Here is a 19,460-nt window from a genome sequence, read left to right on the forward strand (position 1 = left end):
TGTATCATAGTGCCTGAAGTTCCACCATTAGGTACTTCTTTCTTTCGGGTTTTGAAAGATCCTCAAGAGATGCCAGTGCCCAACCTTTTGGCAAATAGTCACCAGGCATCAGTGTGTTTGGTGGTGACGATAAGGAGCAGGCAGATGGTTAAAGTTCACCCTTTACACAGAGCTGGCACCTCCAACAGTGCCATGTGGCTGCTCAGATGCTCTGTGGTCGGAGGCTTCATACAAAGATCCCATCAGGCTCTGCCGGGGTTGGGCCCTGGTTGGAGCCCCTGTCTGGGCCTAGGTCTCACGTTTTGAAGTGGACAAGGACCAGCAGGTGAATACCCAGGGAAGGGTTCCCAGGAGGGGGACAGGTCAGAAACCATGTGATTTGAGGTGACTGGGGTGATCGGGGTGATGGACGGAGACAGAGAAGATTCAAAGGGCGACGTGGCCTCCCCTCGGGTGTGAAGGGCTGCCACTGGTGACTTCAGCTCAGTCTAAGGAGGACTTCCCTCAAAATACAGGCTGGCTGACAGCGGAAAGCTCTGCCTTGGAGGGTGGTGAGTTCCCACTGCAGGGAGTGTTCCAATATGGGTTGCAAGTCTCCCTGCCAGGAATGTGGCCTAAAGGAGTCCTATACAAGAGGTAGAGCTAGATCCTTCTCCGGTCCCTCTGGCTCCTGGAACCTATGAGGAACCCCAGAAAGGAGAAGAAACACCTTGAATTGTTACCATCTAACACCTGAGAGGTGGGCACAGGAAGACAGGTCTAGGGTTGAAAGAAAAGATGACAGGCTCGCCCTCCACTCGAGTCTGGCCAGTGGGGCTGGAGGGTCTTCCCCAAGGAGGCCCCTCACTACACTGCATGTGGGGGGCGTGTGAGCTTCGGATGGGACCTACATCACTGTGGGAGCCCCGGTTGAAGGCTTTGAACTTGGACGGACACAGCTCCCATGCCAAGAGTTTGGAGTGTCTGGGGGCTGCCTATGTCAGTGAGAGGCAAGCGTGACCTCACGGTGCAGCCCTTGACCCTCCAGCCTCCTGACTGATTCTAGTTCAGGGGTCTGTGAGCCCCTCCTGGTGTTTACAGTCTTTGCCTCTGGGGCACAGGCGTCTATACCAAGCACGTGTGTATGTATGTGTATGTGTATGTGTGTGTGTGTGTGTGTGTGTGTGTGTGTTTACATTTATGGAAGGCCACTTGGTGTAGGAGAGAGAAGGAAGGATTTAGAATTCAGGGAGATAGATTCAAGCCCCAACTCACTATGCTTCTCGGCTGCAGGCACCCAGGCAAGTCTCTCAACTGTTCAGAGATTCCATTTCCCACCACCAGCCTGTCGGAGTCATGGGACTGTGCCTTTGAATCTGGGCCCGATTCAAAGGGCATTCTGGATGCTCTGTGGCAGTGTACAGGTGACTGGTTGAATTTGCACATATCTGTGTATTGCTTCTTTGTTCTGCAAACGCTGAGAACTGCCCAGGCAGGGTGGACCCAGCTGGGAACCAGGCAGGCTCAGGTCCGTTCTCTTAACTTGGGGGTGGGCAGTGGTGGTGGTGGTGTGGGGGCAAGTAGACTCAGTTATTCCCTTGCATTTGATTTAAGAAAAATCAACACGGTGTTATGAATCCACATAGGTTTGTGTGTGTTAGAGTATGTTTCTGTGACCCGTGAATGTGTGAGCCCATTCGGGCTGCCGTGGCCCCCAGACTGGGCGTCTTAAACAACAGACCTTTATTTCTCACAGTTCTGGAGGCTGAAGCTCAAGAACAAGGCGCCAGCCGATTTGGTGTCTTGTGAGGGCCGCTATGGATGGTCACCTTCCCAGTGTGCCCTTACGTGGTAGAAGGGGTGAGGGAGCCCCTTTCATGAGGGCTCTGCTCTAATGACCTAATCACCTCCCAAAGACCTCACTTCCTGATAGTGAGGTGAGAATTTAATGTATGAACTTCGGGGGGTGGGGCACAAACGTTCAGCCAATGGCAATGAGTGTCTGTTGGGTGTTGACCCTGGGCCCCTACGTGGGCACCACGCACACGTTCCCTCCGAGCGCCCCTATTTGTTGACTATCTATTGTGTGAAGCACAGGGTGGGGGAGAAGGGGAGCCCCAGAATCTCTCTGTGAACTGGCAGTTACACAGTAATGGAGCCGGAGGAATGAATGATCCAGTAGTGTACAGATGAGGTATCATTCAGACAATAAAACAAAAATGGCAGCACGCCAAGAAGTTGGCAAACTTGCTGCTCCCTAGTCACTCAAGGTCAGCTCCGCAGACTTTCTTTGGTGGCTTGTTGTTGTGAACACGTCACTGGCCTGGATCACGTCTTATCAGAAGTCCTGTGATCTGCACCTCACTTGGGGGTTTTGGAGCAGGCTGGGACTTTGTTCCGAAGTCTGCTTTCTACCAGGGCCATAAACGAGTTTACAAGAGCAGCTGCGGTTCCCTGCAGTAAAGGTTTGCTGCTGTCTCGGGGTTTCTGGTCTGGATGTATATCCAGGACAGGGTGGAGTTCCCCGCCAGGCCCAGTGTGGGTGGACCCCCAGGCAGAGCACGGAACATGGAAAAAAGGAGGAAGGAAAGAGAAAGTCTTGCTTTGCTGAATTCTAGACAGGCAGAATTTTACAATTAGAAATTCTGGAAAGATTTAACTTCAGCACACATAGAATTTGGGGTGTGGTGTGTGTGTGTGAGTGAGAGAGAGAGAGAGAGAGAAAACACAATCAGGGCTTAGAGACTTTAAAAGTCTGAGGACACGTTGGCCAAAGGGAGGCTCTTCCGGGGTGTCTCCAGGGGGTGGCTGGGCTTGGCCTCCTGGGCCAGCCACACTCTCCCCACTCTCTGCTAGTGTTGGCAGACAGGATCTTTGGGGCATCACAGAGGAGAAGCTGTGGTCAGAGAGGTGGGAGGAAGCCGGGTTGAGGTGGGTCATGGCCACCCAGGGAGGAAAGAGTGGCAAGGAAGCAGGGTGACCATGTGAACACCGTATCGAATGCTATAGCCCCTTCAGGGAAGATGAGGTCCCTGGATTTGGAATGAGGAGGCCTTGGGAGATCCTGGAGTCTCTCCTCTCTGGAGAAACACTCAGAAAGGCCTCTCCCAGCCAGCTTCTGGGGCTGCGTTCCTCGCCTCCCTCCAGGCTCAGGGCATTGTTGTTCTGGGGAGGGGGTGGTCACATCAAGGCAGTTTCCTTGAGAAAACATCAAGAAGGACACCATTGCCTGGTGGAATTGTACTGATGCTCTGATGAGAAGTAGCAGCGTGTCCTTCGAATGCAGTAGGAGGACACTGCGACCATTAGCGATGGTGGAAACCGTTTCCATAGCAATGACAGCTTTTAAACAGATTACTGCAACTCTTTTCCCATTAGCTGGGAAGGATGCTCTGACCCTTTCTGTGATTTCCAACCCCCCCCCCCCCCCCCGCTCCCCCAGCCGCTGGAGCCAAGTTAGCGCAGGAAGAAGAGGGGCTGAGCCAAACAAGGGTGTTCTGTTGTGTTCTGCTGGTTCGGTGGTTTTGTTATCGAACAGCCTCTCGGCCAACCCCATCCAATGGGCCCTGACCACAGGAATATACGGAAAAATCAGAGAGAACCCTGACACTACTCAGTAAATATTTCTGGCTCAGCTTGCTTGGATCTTAAATTAAATAGACCTTCAACCTAAATTTATCTTAAGACCCTGTGCTGCTAAAGAGAGAGCAGCTCTCGGGGAATAGGCCATTACTGTCACCACCACTTCCTGTGGGGCCCACTGAAGAAGACCAGAGCATTCTCTCCGAGGGCACAACCTGCATCTCGTTCATTGTATCCCTAGCACTGAGCATAATTCTGGTACTTGGTGGATGCTTATTGAACATTGTTGAAAGACATAAATGAGAAGAAAGGAAGTATTTCTTCTATAATTTCTTCTGCTTATCCCATCCCACACCGCGTTTCAAAAGCATGACGGCAGGCTTCGAGGCTTTTGAGAGGATTTGTTAATTTCCATTAAGGTACAGGCACAGAGTGCTAAAGTTTTTGTGTAACTCAGATGTTCCTTTTAAAGAACACTAGACAACAAATAAAGCCTTCCAAATTGCCTGCTTCCTCCCCAGCCCCTTTTCTCATTTCCTCCAAGACTGTCCATGTGTGGATGCCCAGCAGTGCGGCTGGTACCTGGGGCCCCTGGCCACCCTTCCCAGTCCCTCCTCCCCAGACCCGTGCTTGAAGGAGGGAAGACATCCTGAATGTTACAGTCACCTTCAAGTCTCTCTGTATCTCCCCGTGCCTGCCTTCTCTCTCTTTATGTATTTTCTTCATATTCACATGGATCCCCGCACATCTGGAATTGCAATTATAGATTGTAATTTGTGCCTCTAAGCTGGACATGTGATAGAGCACATTTTAAAGTAATGAATTAGGGGCACCTGGGTGGCTTGGTCAGTTAAGCATCTGCCTTCGGCTCAGGTCATGATCCCAGGGTCCTGGGATCGAGCCCCGTATCGGGCGCCCTACTTGGCGGGGAGTCTGCTTCTCCCTCTCCCTCTGCCTGCCTCTCTCTCTTTATCTTATTAAAAGATAAATAAAATCTTAAAAAAATAAAGTAATGAATTAGTTGGTAAACACAGGACATATGATGTAAATACGTAATTCATGAATATGTAATACACTAAATAATACTTAGTAAATGCATAATAAGGCTATAATTACAAAATAGAATAGGCAGTCCCTGTATCTAAACTCCATAGGAATCTCTGGGGGCTCAGATTTGGGATTCAAGACCATATTTTATTTTTCTTTTAACTTCCACCAAAGGGCAAAGTGTTTCTGAACAACTTTGGAAGAATTGGGAAGCCACAGGAGTTTTGGATTAAAGACACACAAATTAGGTGCGTTGCTCACAGCCTGGCCTGCTTAAAATGCTGCCAGGAGGAGATGATTCTTTCCGTTATCTTTTCCATGGGCAGCTGCTTTCTTCTGGATGTATCAGGGAAGGGCCCCCACTGTTCTAAGATGGGACCGGTCCAGATATGTTTACTTTATGTTAACTACACACCCAAAGATAACTTATGTACTGTATAGTTTACTAAATGTTTGTGTTGTACATTTATTCATTTATTAAATGACGGCTTATGGAGTGCTAGGTGCTCAGGGTACAAGACCTCGCAAAACAGAGGGAAGGAAGAGAGACTCAGACGATAACAATGACACACACAGAGGTGTGATCCTACGTAACATGACGTAGTAAAGGGGGAGAGGATGTGCTCATGGTGGTGGGGGGGAGGTGCACAGGGAGGGCCTCTCTGGGAAGGTGACATTAGAGCAAAGCCATGAAGGAAGTGAGGGAACAGACCATAAGAATGTTCTAGAAAGAGGGAACAGTCCGTGTGAAGGCCCTGAGGCAGTGAGCAGGGCTGTGTGAGTGGAGTGAGTGATGAGAGGTGGTGAGAGGGGTTGTGGGACCAGGTTGTACAGGGCCTTGTTGGCTACTCTAACGACTTTGACTTTGAGTGCAAGAGGAGCTGTTGGAGGCAAGAGAGGGACGTGATCTAACTTAGGGCGAGTCCCTGTGGCTGCTGAGGGGAGAAGCTGGGAAGAGGACAAGAGCAGAGCAGGGGGACCAGATGGGAGGCGATTGCAGGAGCCCAGGTGAGCAGAGCTGGGGCCTAGACCAACCCAGGGGGCGGTGGAGGAGGTGGGGAGACGGGTTGGGGTCTGGACAGGCTTTATGGAACCAACGGTCTTTGCTGATGGTTCAGATGTGGGGAGCGAGAGAAAGCAAGGAGCCAGGGATAGCTTCAAATCCTTGGCCCAAGCGATTGGAGGAGCAGCGTTGCCATTTACTGAACTGTCTTGTGAAATAGTCTTACAGGCGGGTTGCAGGCGTATTTCAGACAAGGACAGTGGTGCCTGAGCTGCCCAAAGTCCCGAGGGGCAGGACTTGGCCCCTGGCTCCAGCTCTATTAGTTACCTATCTCTGCTATAACAAAATACCACAAACTCAGAGGTTTGGGAACAACATGAATTAATCACCCTGCAGTTCTGGGGGTCAGAAGTCAGTCAGTCTCAATGGACTAAAATCTAGGTGTTGGCAAGGCCATGCTCCTTCTGGGGACCCTGGGGGAGTTGCCGACCAGCTGTGACATCTGGGGCATGACCTCCATGGTTTAGTTTTCTCCTCTGGAAAACGGGGATAGCCCTGCCTCCTGGGACTGTTGAGGAATTGAAACGAGACAACAGCTTTGAGGGTTGATCGTCACTCACACGAATGGGCAGGGTGGCTCGGAGCGTGTGTCAGCACCTGTAGCCCACTGTAGTGTCTCCGGTAGGTCTCCTGTAAGGGAACTGTTTGCTTTGTTCGTAGTGCCATGGAGCATCCGCGGGGACCGAAGAAGCCTCTGTCGGGGAGAAGAGCCAGGTCTCTGGACAGGTCACATGGCCCCAAGAAGGACTCAGAGTCATGGAACTGCCAGTGCCTTTCCCTGCCCATTCTCACCGCCCCCTACAGGCGGGTGCTGCACCGGACGGCCAGCGACGGGACCAGGTGTCCCCAGAGCCCAGCTCAGTCTGTGGAGGCTCAGGGCACCACGGCCATAGCCCTCAGCCTGGAGGAGACCAGGGAGTTTCTCCCCAGTGACCAGAAGCCTCCGCAGGACACTAAGAAGGACAAGGCCCAGAGGTGGGGCCAGCAGGGGTGGCTGAAGACCTTTATAAACTTCCTTCTGAGGACAGGCCCTGAGGAGCCCAAAGAAAAGGGCAGCCGGAAGGCAAAGGGGAAGGAGGGCCTCCCCAAGCCCGCAGAAGCCCCTGGGGCACCAGGGGACACAGCTCCTAGGAAGAAAGCCCACGACAAGAAGGCCAGCCGCAAGAAACATGGTCACAAGAAACATGTTGCTGAGGAAACCAAGGGGACCCAAGATCAGGAGACCGAAGGCCAAGAGACAGGGCTGTGCAAGATGGCGGTTGCCCCACGCTCCGAGGAGGCTGACCTGGGCCCAGCACCCAGGGGTGAGCAGACCGTGCCTGGTAACCCCCCTGCCCCACTCCCAAGGGCTAGGGTACTCTAAGCTGGCTCCTCAAACCTCTCAAAAGAGGGGACATGGAAGGTGGGGCAACCATCAGGGACAGCTCCACTGTGAAATTTCTTTGAGGCAGAGCGGCACCATGGCTGAGAGCCTGCGGTCAAACCCCATTTCCACCACTCCTTAGCTGTGTGACCCGGGGCTGGTGACTTTCCTCTCTGAGCCTCAATTTTTTTTTTTTTTTGTCCATAAAACGGGGAGAACAACAATTGCTACCTCCTGGAATAGCCGTGGCCCGGAGCTGGCTCAGGGAAAGTGCTGCATATATGGTAGCTGTAGGCAGGCATTCTAGTTGAAGGAGCACAGCCCCGGGGGGGATGGGAAGGCAAGGAGGGAGGCGAGGAGGGAAGCCCAGCCCCTGGACATTAATCCAGAAGCGAGGACTGTGGGTGGGGGCCCCGTGCTGGTTCTAGGCTCAGCTGTATCAGAAATAAATTTACAAGTTGCTGCCCCTCTCCAGGACCTCTGGTTCTTCATTTGTCAAATAAAGAAGCTGGTCCCCGAGGTGCCTTTCTTTTCTGACTCTTAGGTCCTGGAGTTGAACGCCCTGTAGGCACCTGGAGGGAGACAGAGCTTTGCCCTGTAGCACTCAAAACTCACCATGGGTTTTTTTTTTTTTTAAGATTTTATTTATTTGTTTGTTTATTTATTTATTTATTTAGAGAGCACACACGAGGGGGCGGGAATAGTGAGAGAGAATCTCAAGCAGACTCCCCACTGAGCGCAGAGGCCGACAGGGAACTCCATCCCAGGACCCAGAGATCATGACCTGAGCTGAAATCAAGAGTCGGACACTCAACCGACCGCTCCACCCAGGCGCCCTCAAACTCACCATGTTTTTATTTTTTTATTTATTTTTTATTTTTTTAAAGGTTTTTTTAAGATTTTATTTATTTATTTATTTTAGATTTTATTTATTTATTTGAGATGGAGAGAATGAGAGATAGAGAGCACGAGAGGGAAGAGGGTCAGAGGGAGAAGCAGACTCCCTGCTGAGCAGGGAGCCCGATGCGGGACTCGATCCCGGGACTCCAGGATCATGACCTAAGCTGAAGGCAGTCGCGTAACCAACTGAGCCACCCAGGCGCCCAAACTCACCATGTTTTTAATGAGGATAAGGATGCCTGGGTTGAAGCAGCCTGTTGTCAAATGGAAACCTTGGCAGGTTGCCGATCTTTTTGGTTAAGCCTAGGGCTACAGGGCCCGTCCTGCTGTGAGTTCTGGGTTGTTTTACTGTGCTCATGGACAAAGTCAGAAGAATGTCACGGACACCCCCCCCCCCCCGCCACATACACTTACTTTCATCTTTCTTCCAGGTGGGGAAGGTTCAGATCTCCACCAGTCCTTGTTCATTGAGGACAGGGGTCCTGGAGCGTCGGAGATTTCTTCTCAAGCCACAGGTCACTGGCCGGAAGAGAAGCTCAAAACCCTTGACAGTGAGTCAGAGTCTACTTAGCAGCCTCTTTCCCTGCAGCTGGATGACTGCTTAGACCTTGGATGGTCCCTCTCAAAAATGCCTGTACTGATCTTGCTCCTTCTGGTGCTTCTGGTCACATTTACTTATTTTAGAGTTTCACAGATTCCTAATCTTAGGAATTAGAAAAGCCACTGGCAAATGCTCTTGCCTTATGTATTAATGAGCATGGGACTTTTTTTTTAGTCTTTTTAAATTCATAGAAGGAAGCTGGAATAGAGGAATATAGAATTTATATATGTTTTTAAATATGTGGAAGAGTAGAAGAGTTCTATGTACACTCATATACTCCCAATTGTTGATGGAGGCCAATATTTGCCTCATACGTGTATGTGTGTGTATAATTTTGTTGCTGAGCCATTTTCAGTAAAATGGTCCTTCATCCTGAAATACTGAAGCACACATCTCCCAGAAATGAGTACAGTCTCACGCACAACCACAATACTGTCATTGCCCCTAATAAAGTCAATGTGATGCTTTATTAAGCTAATTCCCCATAAAGAATGGGCATATTTTAAAAGATAATAAAACATCTATGCATCTGTCGAAGAATAACTAAAAGGCATTTAGTTGGCTAGTCTGCAGGCTGTGTGTTTTACATGCTAATTGTTTTTTCACACCAGAGGAAATCAGCTGGTAGACTGAGTCAAGGAAAAAAGGCCAAACAGGACTTACAAATGAAAGCGGAGTGAGGGAGGGGTATGGGGGGGGGGTGACAAAATCTGCAGACAGCCCAGGACCAGGGAGTCTTGTTTGTACCTTCTTTCGTGTAAACCGGTCAGTTGGCAGCTAGCAGAGGCTACTTTGGGCACATTGTCTTTGGATCAGTCGATGGGGTATTAAAGAAAACCATTTATGTTGTTTGTGGTTTCTCCATAAAGATTTGGTGGCGGCATCGACATGGCAGGCCATCTGTGTCATGCCTGCTGGCGTCCCTCAGTCTTCTGCCTTAGTTAGGCTGGGTCTCCACCATTTCCCCCACTGGAATGTTGCAGGTGGGAAGATCAGCATTAGGCTCCCACAGTGTTTCCAAGCACAGCTCCTTGGTGGCCTGATAGCCATCTGAGGGAAGCAGGACCGGGATTATGATTCACCCTTCACAGGGAAAGAGACGAAGGCCCAGAGAAGTTAAGAGATGTACTCAAGGTCACACAGCTTGCCGAACCCAAAGCAGATATTTACAAATCTGTAAAGGTCAAAGGAAATAGTGGGGTACAGGTTGAACTCTTGAAGGACTGACCTGTGATGGCCTGCATAAAAGTTCGTGCTTTGGCCAACTCCCCTTTCCCTTTGGATCTCCCGAGTCTCTCTCAGAAGGACTAACTCCTGGGACATGGTGCTTTTCCCCACTTCTGTGGCCTGAGGAGCTGTTTTAAGAGCGCCTTCACTTAATACAGAAGGACTAAGTTGATCTCAGAAGTCCAAGACAGTCATTAGAAAGAGGGCTCTGTACATGGAGAAAGACTAACTGGGTGCATTTCACTTTATTCCAGAGGAGACCATCATCAGGATGATAGTGGAATTTCTCCAAAGAGTGGGAGACCAGTGGGAGGAGGAGGTAAGGAGCAATTGGTCTGTGTAGACCCCCAGAGGCTTGCTGTTTCCTTTCCCTCCCCCTCCCCCTTTCTCCCCCCCTCCCCCTTCTCCTCCTCCCCTTCCATGCTCAAACCCCATCTGCCCTTCCTGGCTTCCGTGTTCCCTCGCTCTGGGTTCTGTCACCTCCTTCACCTGGGGTCACCTTGAAGCACTTGGTTGCTCTTCAGTTGCTCCTTGGGGAGCTTTTCCCTCTCCTCAAGGTTAGGGCCTGACTCAGTTTCTCTCATCTCTCCCACAGCAGCTTCAAGCTCCTCGGCCAGAGGTGGTTCAACAGAACCCAGTGCCAGCCGTCAGGAAGAAATCCCAAGAGAAGAAGTCTAGCCTCAAGAGAGCCTTTCCTCATAAGAAACATGGCTCCGAGGAGCCTAAGAGAGCGGGGCCTGCCGGTGTTTCCAGCCCCGAGTCCCGGCCACTCAGGAGGCCCAACTTTCTGCCCCTGCTCACCGAGCCCTCCACCTCCAGCAGCCTCGGTGAGCAGGCTCAGAGTTACCATAGCAACACCGCAGCTGCCTCCAGCTCTGGAACCTTCTCCAGGGTTGGAATTGGCCATTTTAAGGGCTGCCATCCCAGTTCTGACTTTTGCTCTGCCCCAAGCAGTTTGGGGAGGGTAGTGGGGAGGAGAAAGGGATGCCAGCAGGTCACCTCCACAAATGAAACCTCACTGTCTAGGCAGGCAGTCCAGGTAAGCCCGCAGCAGAAACTGTGTTGAGGGATCCCCTAGCCAACCTCATCTCTCCACAGCTCCAGCCTCCCTACCCTGGCAGGGGGTAGCATGTGTAGGAAGGAGCTTGAACCTGGGAGGCAGGACACCTAGGCTCTGAGCTGGACTTCCTACATCATTCCCCATCTCTCACCTGTAAAATAAGACACTCCTGTACTGTGTATCTATACTCGATCAACTTTTGTGGCCATATTGTTATCCCATATGAGGGAACTGAGGCTTAGGGAGGTAAAACAATGTGTTCAAGGTCATATGGCCCCCAGTGATGGAATCGGAGCTAGAAAGAAAGGGTCATCCTGGGTAGAAGGGAGGAACAGCCTAGCCCAGCCACGTGGTCTGGCCAGGGGAAGGGGCAAGGCTTCACACCAAATATAGAGCCGCAGTGGTGGAATTTCAGGCCACAAGGGGAGGCTATCTCCCCTCATGCAGGGAGATTCTGGCCCTGCTGCTTTAATTCATGCTATGGAACCAGGCCTTTATTCTCCAGGCCGAGATGCTGGAGGAGGCTGAGGTTATGAGGGGAGGGAGGAGAGGAGGGCAAAGCCCAGGAAAGCCTGTTGTAAGGAAGTGCAAAGGGATCAGGGAGCTAGGTCTGGGCCAGTACATCACAGCCTTGACCCTGACCCACCACTCACCTCTGCCCCAGCAAGACCTTTGTACACTCTAGCCATGGAGCGAAACTTGGAACCTCTGCTAACTTCTGTGCATTAGTTAACACCTTCACCCAAATGAAACACACCCACCATTTCTTCTCGCTTCTCAGGTTCGGAGGAACCCCATGTCCACGAGGCCCCGTCTGCAGAGAGCGGGGCTCCAAGTGCCTTCGAGCTTGCCGCCCAAGCAGGAAGCCAGGGACCCGAAGAGGACTTGCAGATGAACAGAACCGTGGAATTCAGTTAGTATCCCCTCGTTTTCTCAGAGGCCCCTTGGAAATCATCTGGCCTGACCACTCCCCGTGCAGAGAGAGGCAGTGACCTGGCCTTGACTTCCTCTGAGCTCAGCAAGCGAGGTCCAGAGCACTCAGCGCAGTGAATAAACTATTTAGAGCTACTAAATGTTAGCTGCCTTTTATTGTTATTATTGTGGTGGTTCCGGAGCCCAGCTTGAGAACAGGGCCTCAGGAGAAGTCCAGAGGGTGGGAGGGAGGGTAGGGGCCCTAAGGGTGACGTTCAGCAGACGGTGGTTGCTGGCACTGTTACTATTATTCCCTTACCATTGGCAGAGCCGAGGCGGGAACCATAGAATCACTGTCAGTTCTGCGTGTCTGGAGATCCTTCCAGATCCAGATCTGGATCCAATTTGCCCACATCCCCCATCCTGCCTTGTTGGCTTCTCACAGAAACTGTGCCTTGAAGGGGAATTGAGAAGGGCCCCTGTTCTAAGTGGAAGACGAGGAAGGTTCTGGGCCAGGGGACTTGTGGGGACCAGGCCCTTCCAGATGGCCTCGAGACCCCTTCTCCTGGAGGCAGGCGCCTACATTATTTTCCTCACACTTAACGTGGCACATGTAGGTGCTGCCTGACCAACGAAGAGGTGGCTATATTCCCAGGGAAGCAGCTCTGCCCTCAGGCCACTTCTGAGTAATCCCCCTCGTCCCCATGGCTGGGCCTGGGACAACCGACAAGGGCAAGCTGGTTAGCAGCCTGGAGACCTGGCAGATTCACCCAGGGAGCTGCTTGGGCCTTAGGAAGTGAGGACTGACTGTAGAAAAGCTTTTCTCCACACTCAAGTGTAAGCCACCCTTCTGTTCTCTTTTAGAAGAATTCATCCAGAAGATCATTGCCCTACTCCAGGGTGCAGAGGAGCAGAGGGGAGAGAAGGTGAGGCCGACATTCCCCACATAGATCCTAACCCTCACTATGGACACCCCCACCCCTGCCTGGCCTAAGAACTTCCCTGCCCCTCCCCCAATGCTCCCTCTTTCCAGAGCCAGGCTCCAGTTCCTTCCCGAAGCCTCCCCAACCCCATGGCTGCAGGCCACACTTGTTCTGGCCAGGCCGTGCCCTCTGGTCCACAGCGGGGTCTCCGTTTGTTTCAGGGGGTGCTGGTCGCTTGCAATGTCCTCACGGTTGGGGGTCCTGACTCCTCTCCTCTCCCCCACAGCAGCTTCAAGTCGAGGAACCGGAGGTGGCTATAGAAAACACATCCCCACCCTGCAGAAGGAAATCCCATGAGAAGAAGTCCAGTTTCAGAAAAGCCTATTCTCATAAGAAATGCGGCTCCAAGGAAGGGAAGAGAGCGTGGGCTGCAGGTGTTGCCAGCCCGGAGTCCCGGCCGCACAGGAGGCCCAGCTTTCTGCCCCTGTGCATGGGGGGCCATCAGCCCTCTGCCTCCAGCAGCCTCGGTGAGCAGGCCCAGCGTTGCCATGGTCACAGATGCCGCCTCTGGCCCCAGGCTTCCCCCAGGGCAGGCTTGGCCAGCTGTGTGGCCTCGGCCTCAGGCTTGACTTCGGCTCTCTGCTCTGAGAAAGGTGGGGAGGTGTGGGAGGGCTGTGGAGAGCGGTGGATGCTGGGTGCTGGGCGCCAGCTTGACCCACCACCCACAACTCAAGCCCTCCCTCCCCCCATACATAAATGCACAAACACTTTAAAAATGCAGTTTGAGAGCTGTGCATGGGTTTACCAGCGAAATGCATCAGACTCACCGGAAAGCTAATAGAAAAGCACAGATACCCAGGTTGGATGAAGTAGGATAAGGCCTGGGCCTCTGCTTTTTCACTACTCTGCCGTGTGAGGTACACCGTGGTTCCCTTGACATTGACGGAGTGCCTCCTACGTTCCCCTCTCACACGTGTTATCTCATTCAGCCCCCTTGCAACCTGTGAAGTCAGTCTTGTTATTCCCATTTGGCAGATGTTAAGTGAGGTTCACACAAGCGAAGTGACTCAACAAAGCGTCACAGAGCAAAGGGAAAGTGGGCTCATCGGGTGGGCTCTGTGGGTGGGCCTGCTGTTTCCTCCCAGACTGTGAGGAGGCAGAGGGGGTTGCTGGCAGAAGGGAAGAATGAGGTTTCTGGAGGGGGTAAAGAAGGCACTGTGAGCTCCTTTGAGGCGGGCCCTGGAGGTCTGGGGGCTTGCTGAGGAGCCTGGGAAACCAGGACCCCTCTGGTGCCAGCGCCTTTGGACAGCTTCTTGTTGGAACCTGGACCCCCTGTAATGTGCCTGTGGATTTGAGACAGGGGCAAAACACACTCACACCACCTCCTTTCTGCCCTCAGATCTGGACAATGTTGAGTTCCAGGAGTCCTTGCCTGAAGAAGGGACACCTGTTGGATCCTCAGAAGCGACCCCCCAGACCAAGGGCCACAAGCCAGAGGAGGGACTGCAGCCGGATGAAGTGTTCGAATCTAGTCAGTACCACCCTGCCCTCTCCTGGGCTGCCCTTTCCTGGGGCGGCTGCCGTGGGGCTTCTATTTGCGTGGTCTCGTAGGGTGAATTCAAGTAGGATCCGGGAAGGCTGCTGACAAACACCCCAGGAGACTCTAGCAGGGTGGGGAGGAGGCAGGGTTGGCCTTTCAACTGGGGCTCCTGGGGCAGAGTTGCAGGTGGAGAGTTCTCTTCCACTAAAGGACACCTGTCTATTCCGTGGGGTCACTTCACTCCACCTCACCCCATTGGTTTGCTTGAATGTTTCGTATAAAACTCCCGGCTTGCCCTGGGTCTCATAACCAGTGGTGTTCTGGGAAAGAGGCTGAGGGTGAGCCTGGGGGCGGGGGCCCTGATATGGGGCAGATTTTGCAGATTTCTATGGTGTGTTCCCACCATGGTTGATTTCAAGCTGCCAACAGTTTATAAAAAAGGGACCACAAACACCCAGAATATTTGCAATTAGGTCTTGGTATGAGCAGCCACGTGTATGTGGCTGCTTACAGCCCCAGCTGTGCATTCTTGTTGCATCTGTGGCTATGGTCCTTTCCCCTCCCTGCTTTCTGATTAGCTGCTCCTGGTCCCAACTTCCATGCCTGGCCATGCTACTCTGTAACCTGGATAGGGGACATTGGGAGGTCTCAGTTTCCCCATCTGTTAAATGGAGCTGAGGTGAGGCTTGACTGGCCAACATCCTTTCAATTTCTATAAAGCAAACTCAAAATAAAGCTTTCATACTTCAGCCCTAGTTTCAGGGAATTTTTCTTCGCCCTTCAGAACTAATCCATGTGCTGTGTTGTAGAGACAAAATATCGTCTGTAATGGGAGGATGTGTTGTTGTAGAACACTTGTCAACAGTCCCTGAATCTTTCTTTATTTTCCTTAGAGGAGCTGATCATTCAGGGGCTGGTGGACCTTCTCCAAGAAGTGGATGACCAGTTGGGAGAGCAGGTAAGGACTGCTCAGTCCCCCCAAGGCTGGCCCCGGGGACCTCATCACCTCACAACTGAGGCCTGAGTTCAATCCCCATCTCTGCATCCAGGTGGCCTTGGGCACGTCGTCCCTAAACCCCTCTGAGCCTCGGTTTTCTCTTTTGCAAAATGGGGGTACATATCTACTTGACAAAGCTTAATGTACGTATAGAAAATGCCAGTCACGTAGCAGATGAGATAAATATTAGCTTAAAATAATATAATGCCCATGCAACTCACCCTGCCGGCCAGGACTTCCCCCAATCCAAGTCCCCCTTGAAGTTCAGCTCATGTTTGACCTCCCTGGAAGCCTTCTACCCCAAGTCTGGCCCACCAGTCACCCTGATCTTGTCCTGTGCTAGCTTCTTTTTCACTCTGTCTTGGCACACATTTCAGCATCAATATGGTCTCCAATTCTCTCAAGCTTTTAGATTTTCCCCTCCTGCTAGAGAGCCTATAACAGAAAATTGCCTCTTTGAAAACCTCACAGTCTACTTGGAGAGACAAACACAGATCACATATGAGGTATCAGATATGAGAACAGGTCATAGATGGGTCATGAGCATAGCAGGCACTGTGAGTGCCTTGCTTTACCACCATGGTGCTTGCTGGCCCAGCTCCCCACTGCCAGCACCTGCATCCTTTTGCCTGAGGACTGGCCTCTGGAACTATTTTACCACCCACATTGTACGCCAGAATGATCACCCCCCACCTCCTGAGGAGCAGCCCTCAACCCATGGCTCCTGGGACCTGGTGTATACATACCTCAGCTCCCTTGCCCCTTGCAGGGATAACTCTGGGAAGTGTGGGCTCCTGAAGTGGTCAGTGAGGACCAGGCTCAGTAGCTAGTGTGTGTGGACTGCCTTCCCATTCTTGTCCCAGAGCTCCGTTCCCCCATTGGTGTTTCGTAGCATCTCTTACCACCTAAACTACCTGCACCTGAGCCCTAGTCTCCGGGGGAACGCAACCTAGGACATTTAGGTATGAAGAAGAGGCGACTGAGAGTGGGAACTGAAATTCATCCAACATCTACTCCGCATGGAATATTTTACATAAAGGATCTCACTTAATGAGATCCCACTCTGCATGTGGGTGCGGGGCATTATTACTGCCATTTTACCCATGACTAAACTGAGGCTCGGAGAAGTCACATGGCTAGTAAATGCTATTTGAGCATCCATTATACAAAGACTTGCTTCCCGCCCCCCTTCCCCTCCCTCCCCCCGCCCCACGTTGTTCTGCTGCTTGGAGGTGAACCTCGCAGAACAGATTCTGAGAGGCTGGAGGGAGTGGAGGCATTTAACAAGGGAGCTCATCCCAGGGACAAGGAGGCACCCAGCCTGGGTGCATGGAGCTGGACTGGGGCGGCGGGCAGCTGGTGGGAGGAGGCTACCTGCCACCATCACTGATGGTCTGCCACCATCTCTGCTTCCAGATCAGGCGACACCCCAGCTTTAAGAGGGTTTTACACAAGCTCTCAGACTCCTCCCTCAGGAAGTTGGCAGCCACCCTGCAGAGCCAGAAGGCCCACCTTGCAGAGCTGGACAGGAACCTCACCAAGAGACCCTACCACTTTGCCTTTGGCTCATCTAACAAATTTGCCGGCAACAATAGCCACACCATCCTCAGCCTCATGGGCCTGTGCTATGGCCATAGCCAACACAGCTACACCCACTTCCTGTGCCCGATGGCCCAGCAGGTGAGAACAAGTGACAAGAGGCTCAAGATCCCAACAGGATTGGGCACCTGGGTGGCTCGGTTGGTTAAAACGACTGCCCTTGGCTCAGGTCATGATCCTGGAGTCCCAGGATCGAGTCCCACATCGGGCTCCCTGCTCAGCAGGGAGTCTACTTCTCTCTCTGACCCTCCCCACTCTCATGTGCTCTCTCTCTCTCAAATAAATAAATAAAATCTTAAAAAAAAAAAAGATCCCAACAGGATCGCCCTTACTGGCCTCTCCCCTCCCCTGCTGAGTTCTTGACTTTTGGGGGGCTAGCTCACATGCCATCTCCTTGCTGAGGCCCCATGAGATGATTCTACACCCACGTGACCATTCTCTTTTCCAAAGCCCTCACTGGCTTTACTTGATCTTTAGCATCTGCTTTATTTGGCTCTGGTCCCTGATTGTATGTGCATTTCCACACTTTTTGATTTTGGTATGGAATATTGGACCGGGTGCTACCCTAGCTTGCCCTCTTGTGTTTCATGGGTTGTGCTCATTGGCTTCCCAAATTCAAGACCATCATAAAATTTAAACGACGAAGTAAAGTAAGATTACGTGTCAAACTCAAAATAAAGCAGGGATGGTTGAGGTGGATGAGGAAGATCCGTGGGCAGTTGGTTCTGGAAGGCTTCCAAGGGGGGCGGTCCTTCACTGACCTTGTCTTGGTTGATTGATTAAGAATAGCTTCTCCCTGCCATCGATCTCACTCTTCTGATCGGTTTCATGCTTTTCCTAATAACCGCCCCCAACCCCTAAGGCTCTGAGATGGTCCCTTTAGAAATAATACTTCTCACTGATTTTTTAAAGTCTGAGTTTTCATGTTGTCCGGTGGACTCTGATAAGCAGCGTTCCCTGCCTTTTTCAAAAATCACTTAAGGTAACCTGCCTACAGACATTTTAACCCAGATCTTTAGTGCAGAAGCTACCGAATGAAGACGTGACATTAAAGGAAGGAAGCGGTGTTGGGGCGCCTGGGTGGCTCAGTTGGTTAAGTGTCTGCCTTTGGCTCAGATCATGATCTCAGGATCCTGGGATAGAGCCCTGCATCAGGCTCTGCTCAATGGGGAGTCTGCCTGTCCCTTTGTCGCTCCCCCTGCTCATGCTCTCTCTCTCTGTCTCAAATAAATTTTAAAAATCTTTAAAAAAAAGGGGAGGAAGCATTCTGTTTGTTGGCATTGGACAAACAGAACTTCTATATCCAGATGGTCTCTAGGCCTTTATTACAATGATGTCACCATCATGCAAACACTCTGCCTCCCTGGAATTACCTTTCAAAGTCATGTGATGTGTCTTTCAAGAAAGCTGGTCTGATTTCATAATACTCCTATCTTGTCATTCAAATGGTCTGCTCTATGTTGGCTTGTTTTCCTGGTGGGAACTCCTTATGACCTTCAAACTCTCTTTCCTCAGCCTCATTATCTTTGCCCAGATATGGGGATATTATGGATAATTTGCCCTCTAGGATGGGTTAGGTAATAGCTTATGGAGTGATCTGAATTCTTTGTGAAAGATATTAATAGAAACAACAGCTCTGACATCCTCAGTAGCCCTAGCTCCATCTTCTGGTTTTACTAACCATTTGTTCATTCACTCACTCACTCATTCGACCAATAGGTGTTGAGAACCTCCACTGGGCCCTGCTGTGCAAGGTGCTGTGAGGGCCTGTGGATGGTTCTGCTATAGGAAAAGACAGAATGTTTCCTGATGATGAAATTAAGTACCAGTAAAATGCCAAATTAGTGGTAACTGAGGCCAGTGAAGCCATTGGTCCTGGAAGCTTTCCAGGGGGCTGGCAAGCATAGATTTTGACCTTTGAGGATGGAGAGGCTGTAGATGGGGAGAAGGGACTGGGAGAGCACTGCAGATAGGAGGTGCTGAGTTAGTCCAGACCCAGAGGGGACAACTAGTGTGCTGTGTTGATATGTTAATTAGAAGTCTGTTGTTATCAGAGTGGGACCCACAAGTATTTGGGGCTATGGCTAAAACCTATGTTCTTTTTCTCCTTCCAGAACATCGCAAGTCTTGAAATCCAAAGTCCAGATTAAAAGCTATGCTTTAAACTCAAGCTCCCTTGAACTATTCAAACAATTGGCAGCTTTAGGCAGGACCCTCTGAGGATGCTTCATGACACCCTCCCCAGATATGAATGAAAACAAGGATGGATGGCCATCTGCGTACGTATGCCATCGTGGGCTTCCTGAGACTGGGATACACGAATCCCTCTTCCACTTAGCGGGACGCAGAGGCCATGCTGGGGGAAGGAGAGTACCGCACCGGGAGTTAGGAGACTAGAACTCCACCTGCTGAGCTGCCCCAACTTGCTGCAAGACCCTGGACTTGTCTTCCACTCCCGACCTTGGATTCTGGGCAAGACTATGTATACGACCCATCGGATCTCTTCTGACTCCATCATGTTAAAGTCTCTTTAAAAAGGGGGAGGTTGTTGCTTTCACTCAATGGCTAAATACACCCCACTGAGCTGGAGGCAGTCCTTAAGTCCTCACTGAAGGAATGAATGAACAGACGAATGAGTGGGAGAGCTCCTGAGATCCAGGCGATTCT

At 51.4% G+C, this 19,460-nt stretch overlaps 1 protein-coding gene across 1 annotated transcript; it reads left to right on the plus strand.

Moving 5' to 3' along the window:
• Positions 1 to 6,335: 6,335 nt before the first annotated feature.
• On the plus strand, positions 6,336 to 19,182 carry BNIP5 (BCL2 interacting protein 5). Its single transcript, XM_088023761.1, has 11 exons — positions 6,336 to 6,975; positions 8,366 to 8,485; positions 10,017 to 10,081; positions 10,358 to 10,589; positions 11,604 to 11,735; positions 12,599 to 12,660; positions 12,944 to 13,184; positions 14,057 to 14,188; positions 15,091 to 15,155; positions 16,611 to 16,874; positions 19,132 to 19,182. The coding sequence occupies exons 1-11, from the start codon at positions 6,336 to 6,338 to the stop codon at positions 19,180 to 19,182; spliced, it is 2,004 nt and encodes a 667-aa protein (XP_087879887.1).
• The last annotated feature ends 278 nt before the right edge of the window (positions 19,183 to 19,460 follow it).

This window comes from Eumetopias jubatus, unplaced genomic scaffold, assembly GCF_037043125.1.
Source record: "Eumetopias jubatus isolate StellerSeaLion01/CBP00866 unplaced genomic scaffold, mEumJub1_p1.0 scaffold_6, whole genome shotgun sequence".
NCBI lineage: Eukaryota > Metazoa > Chordata > Mammalia > Carnivora > Otariidae > Eumetopias > Eumetopias jubatus.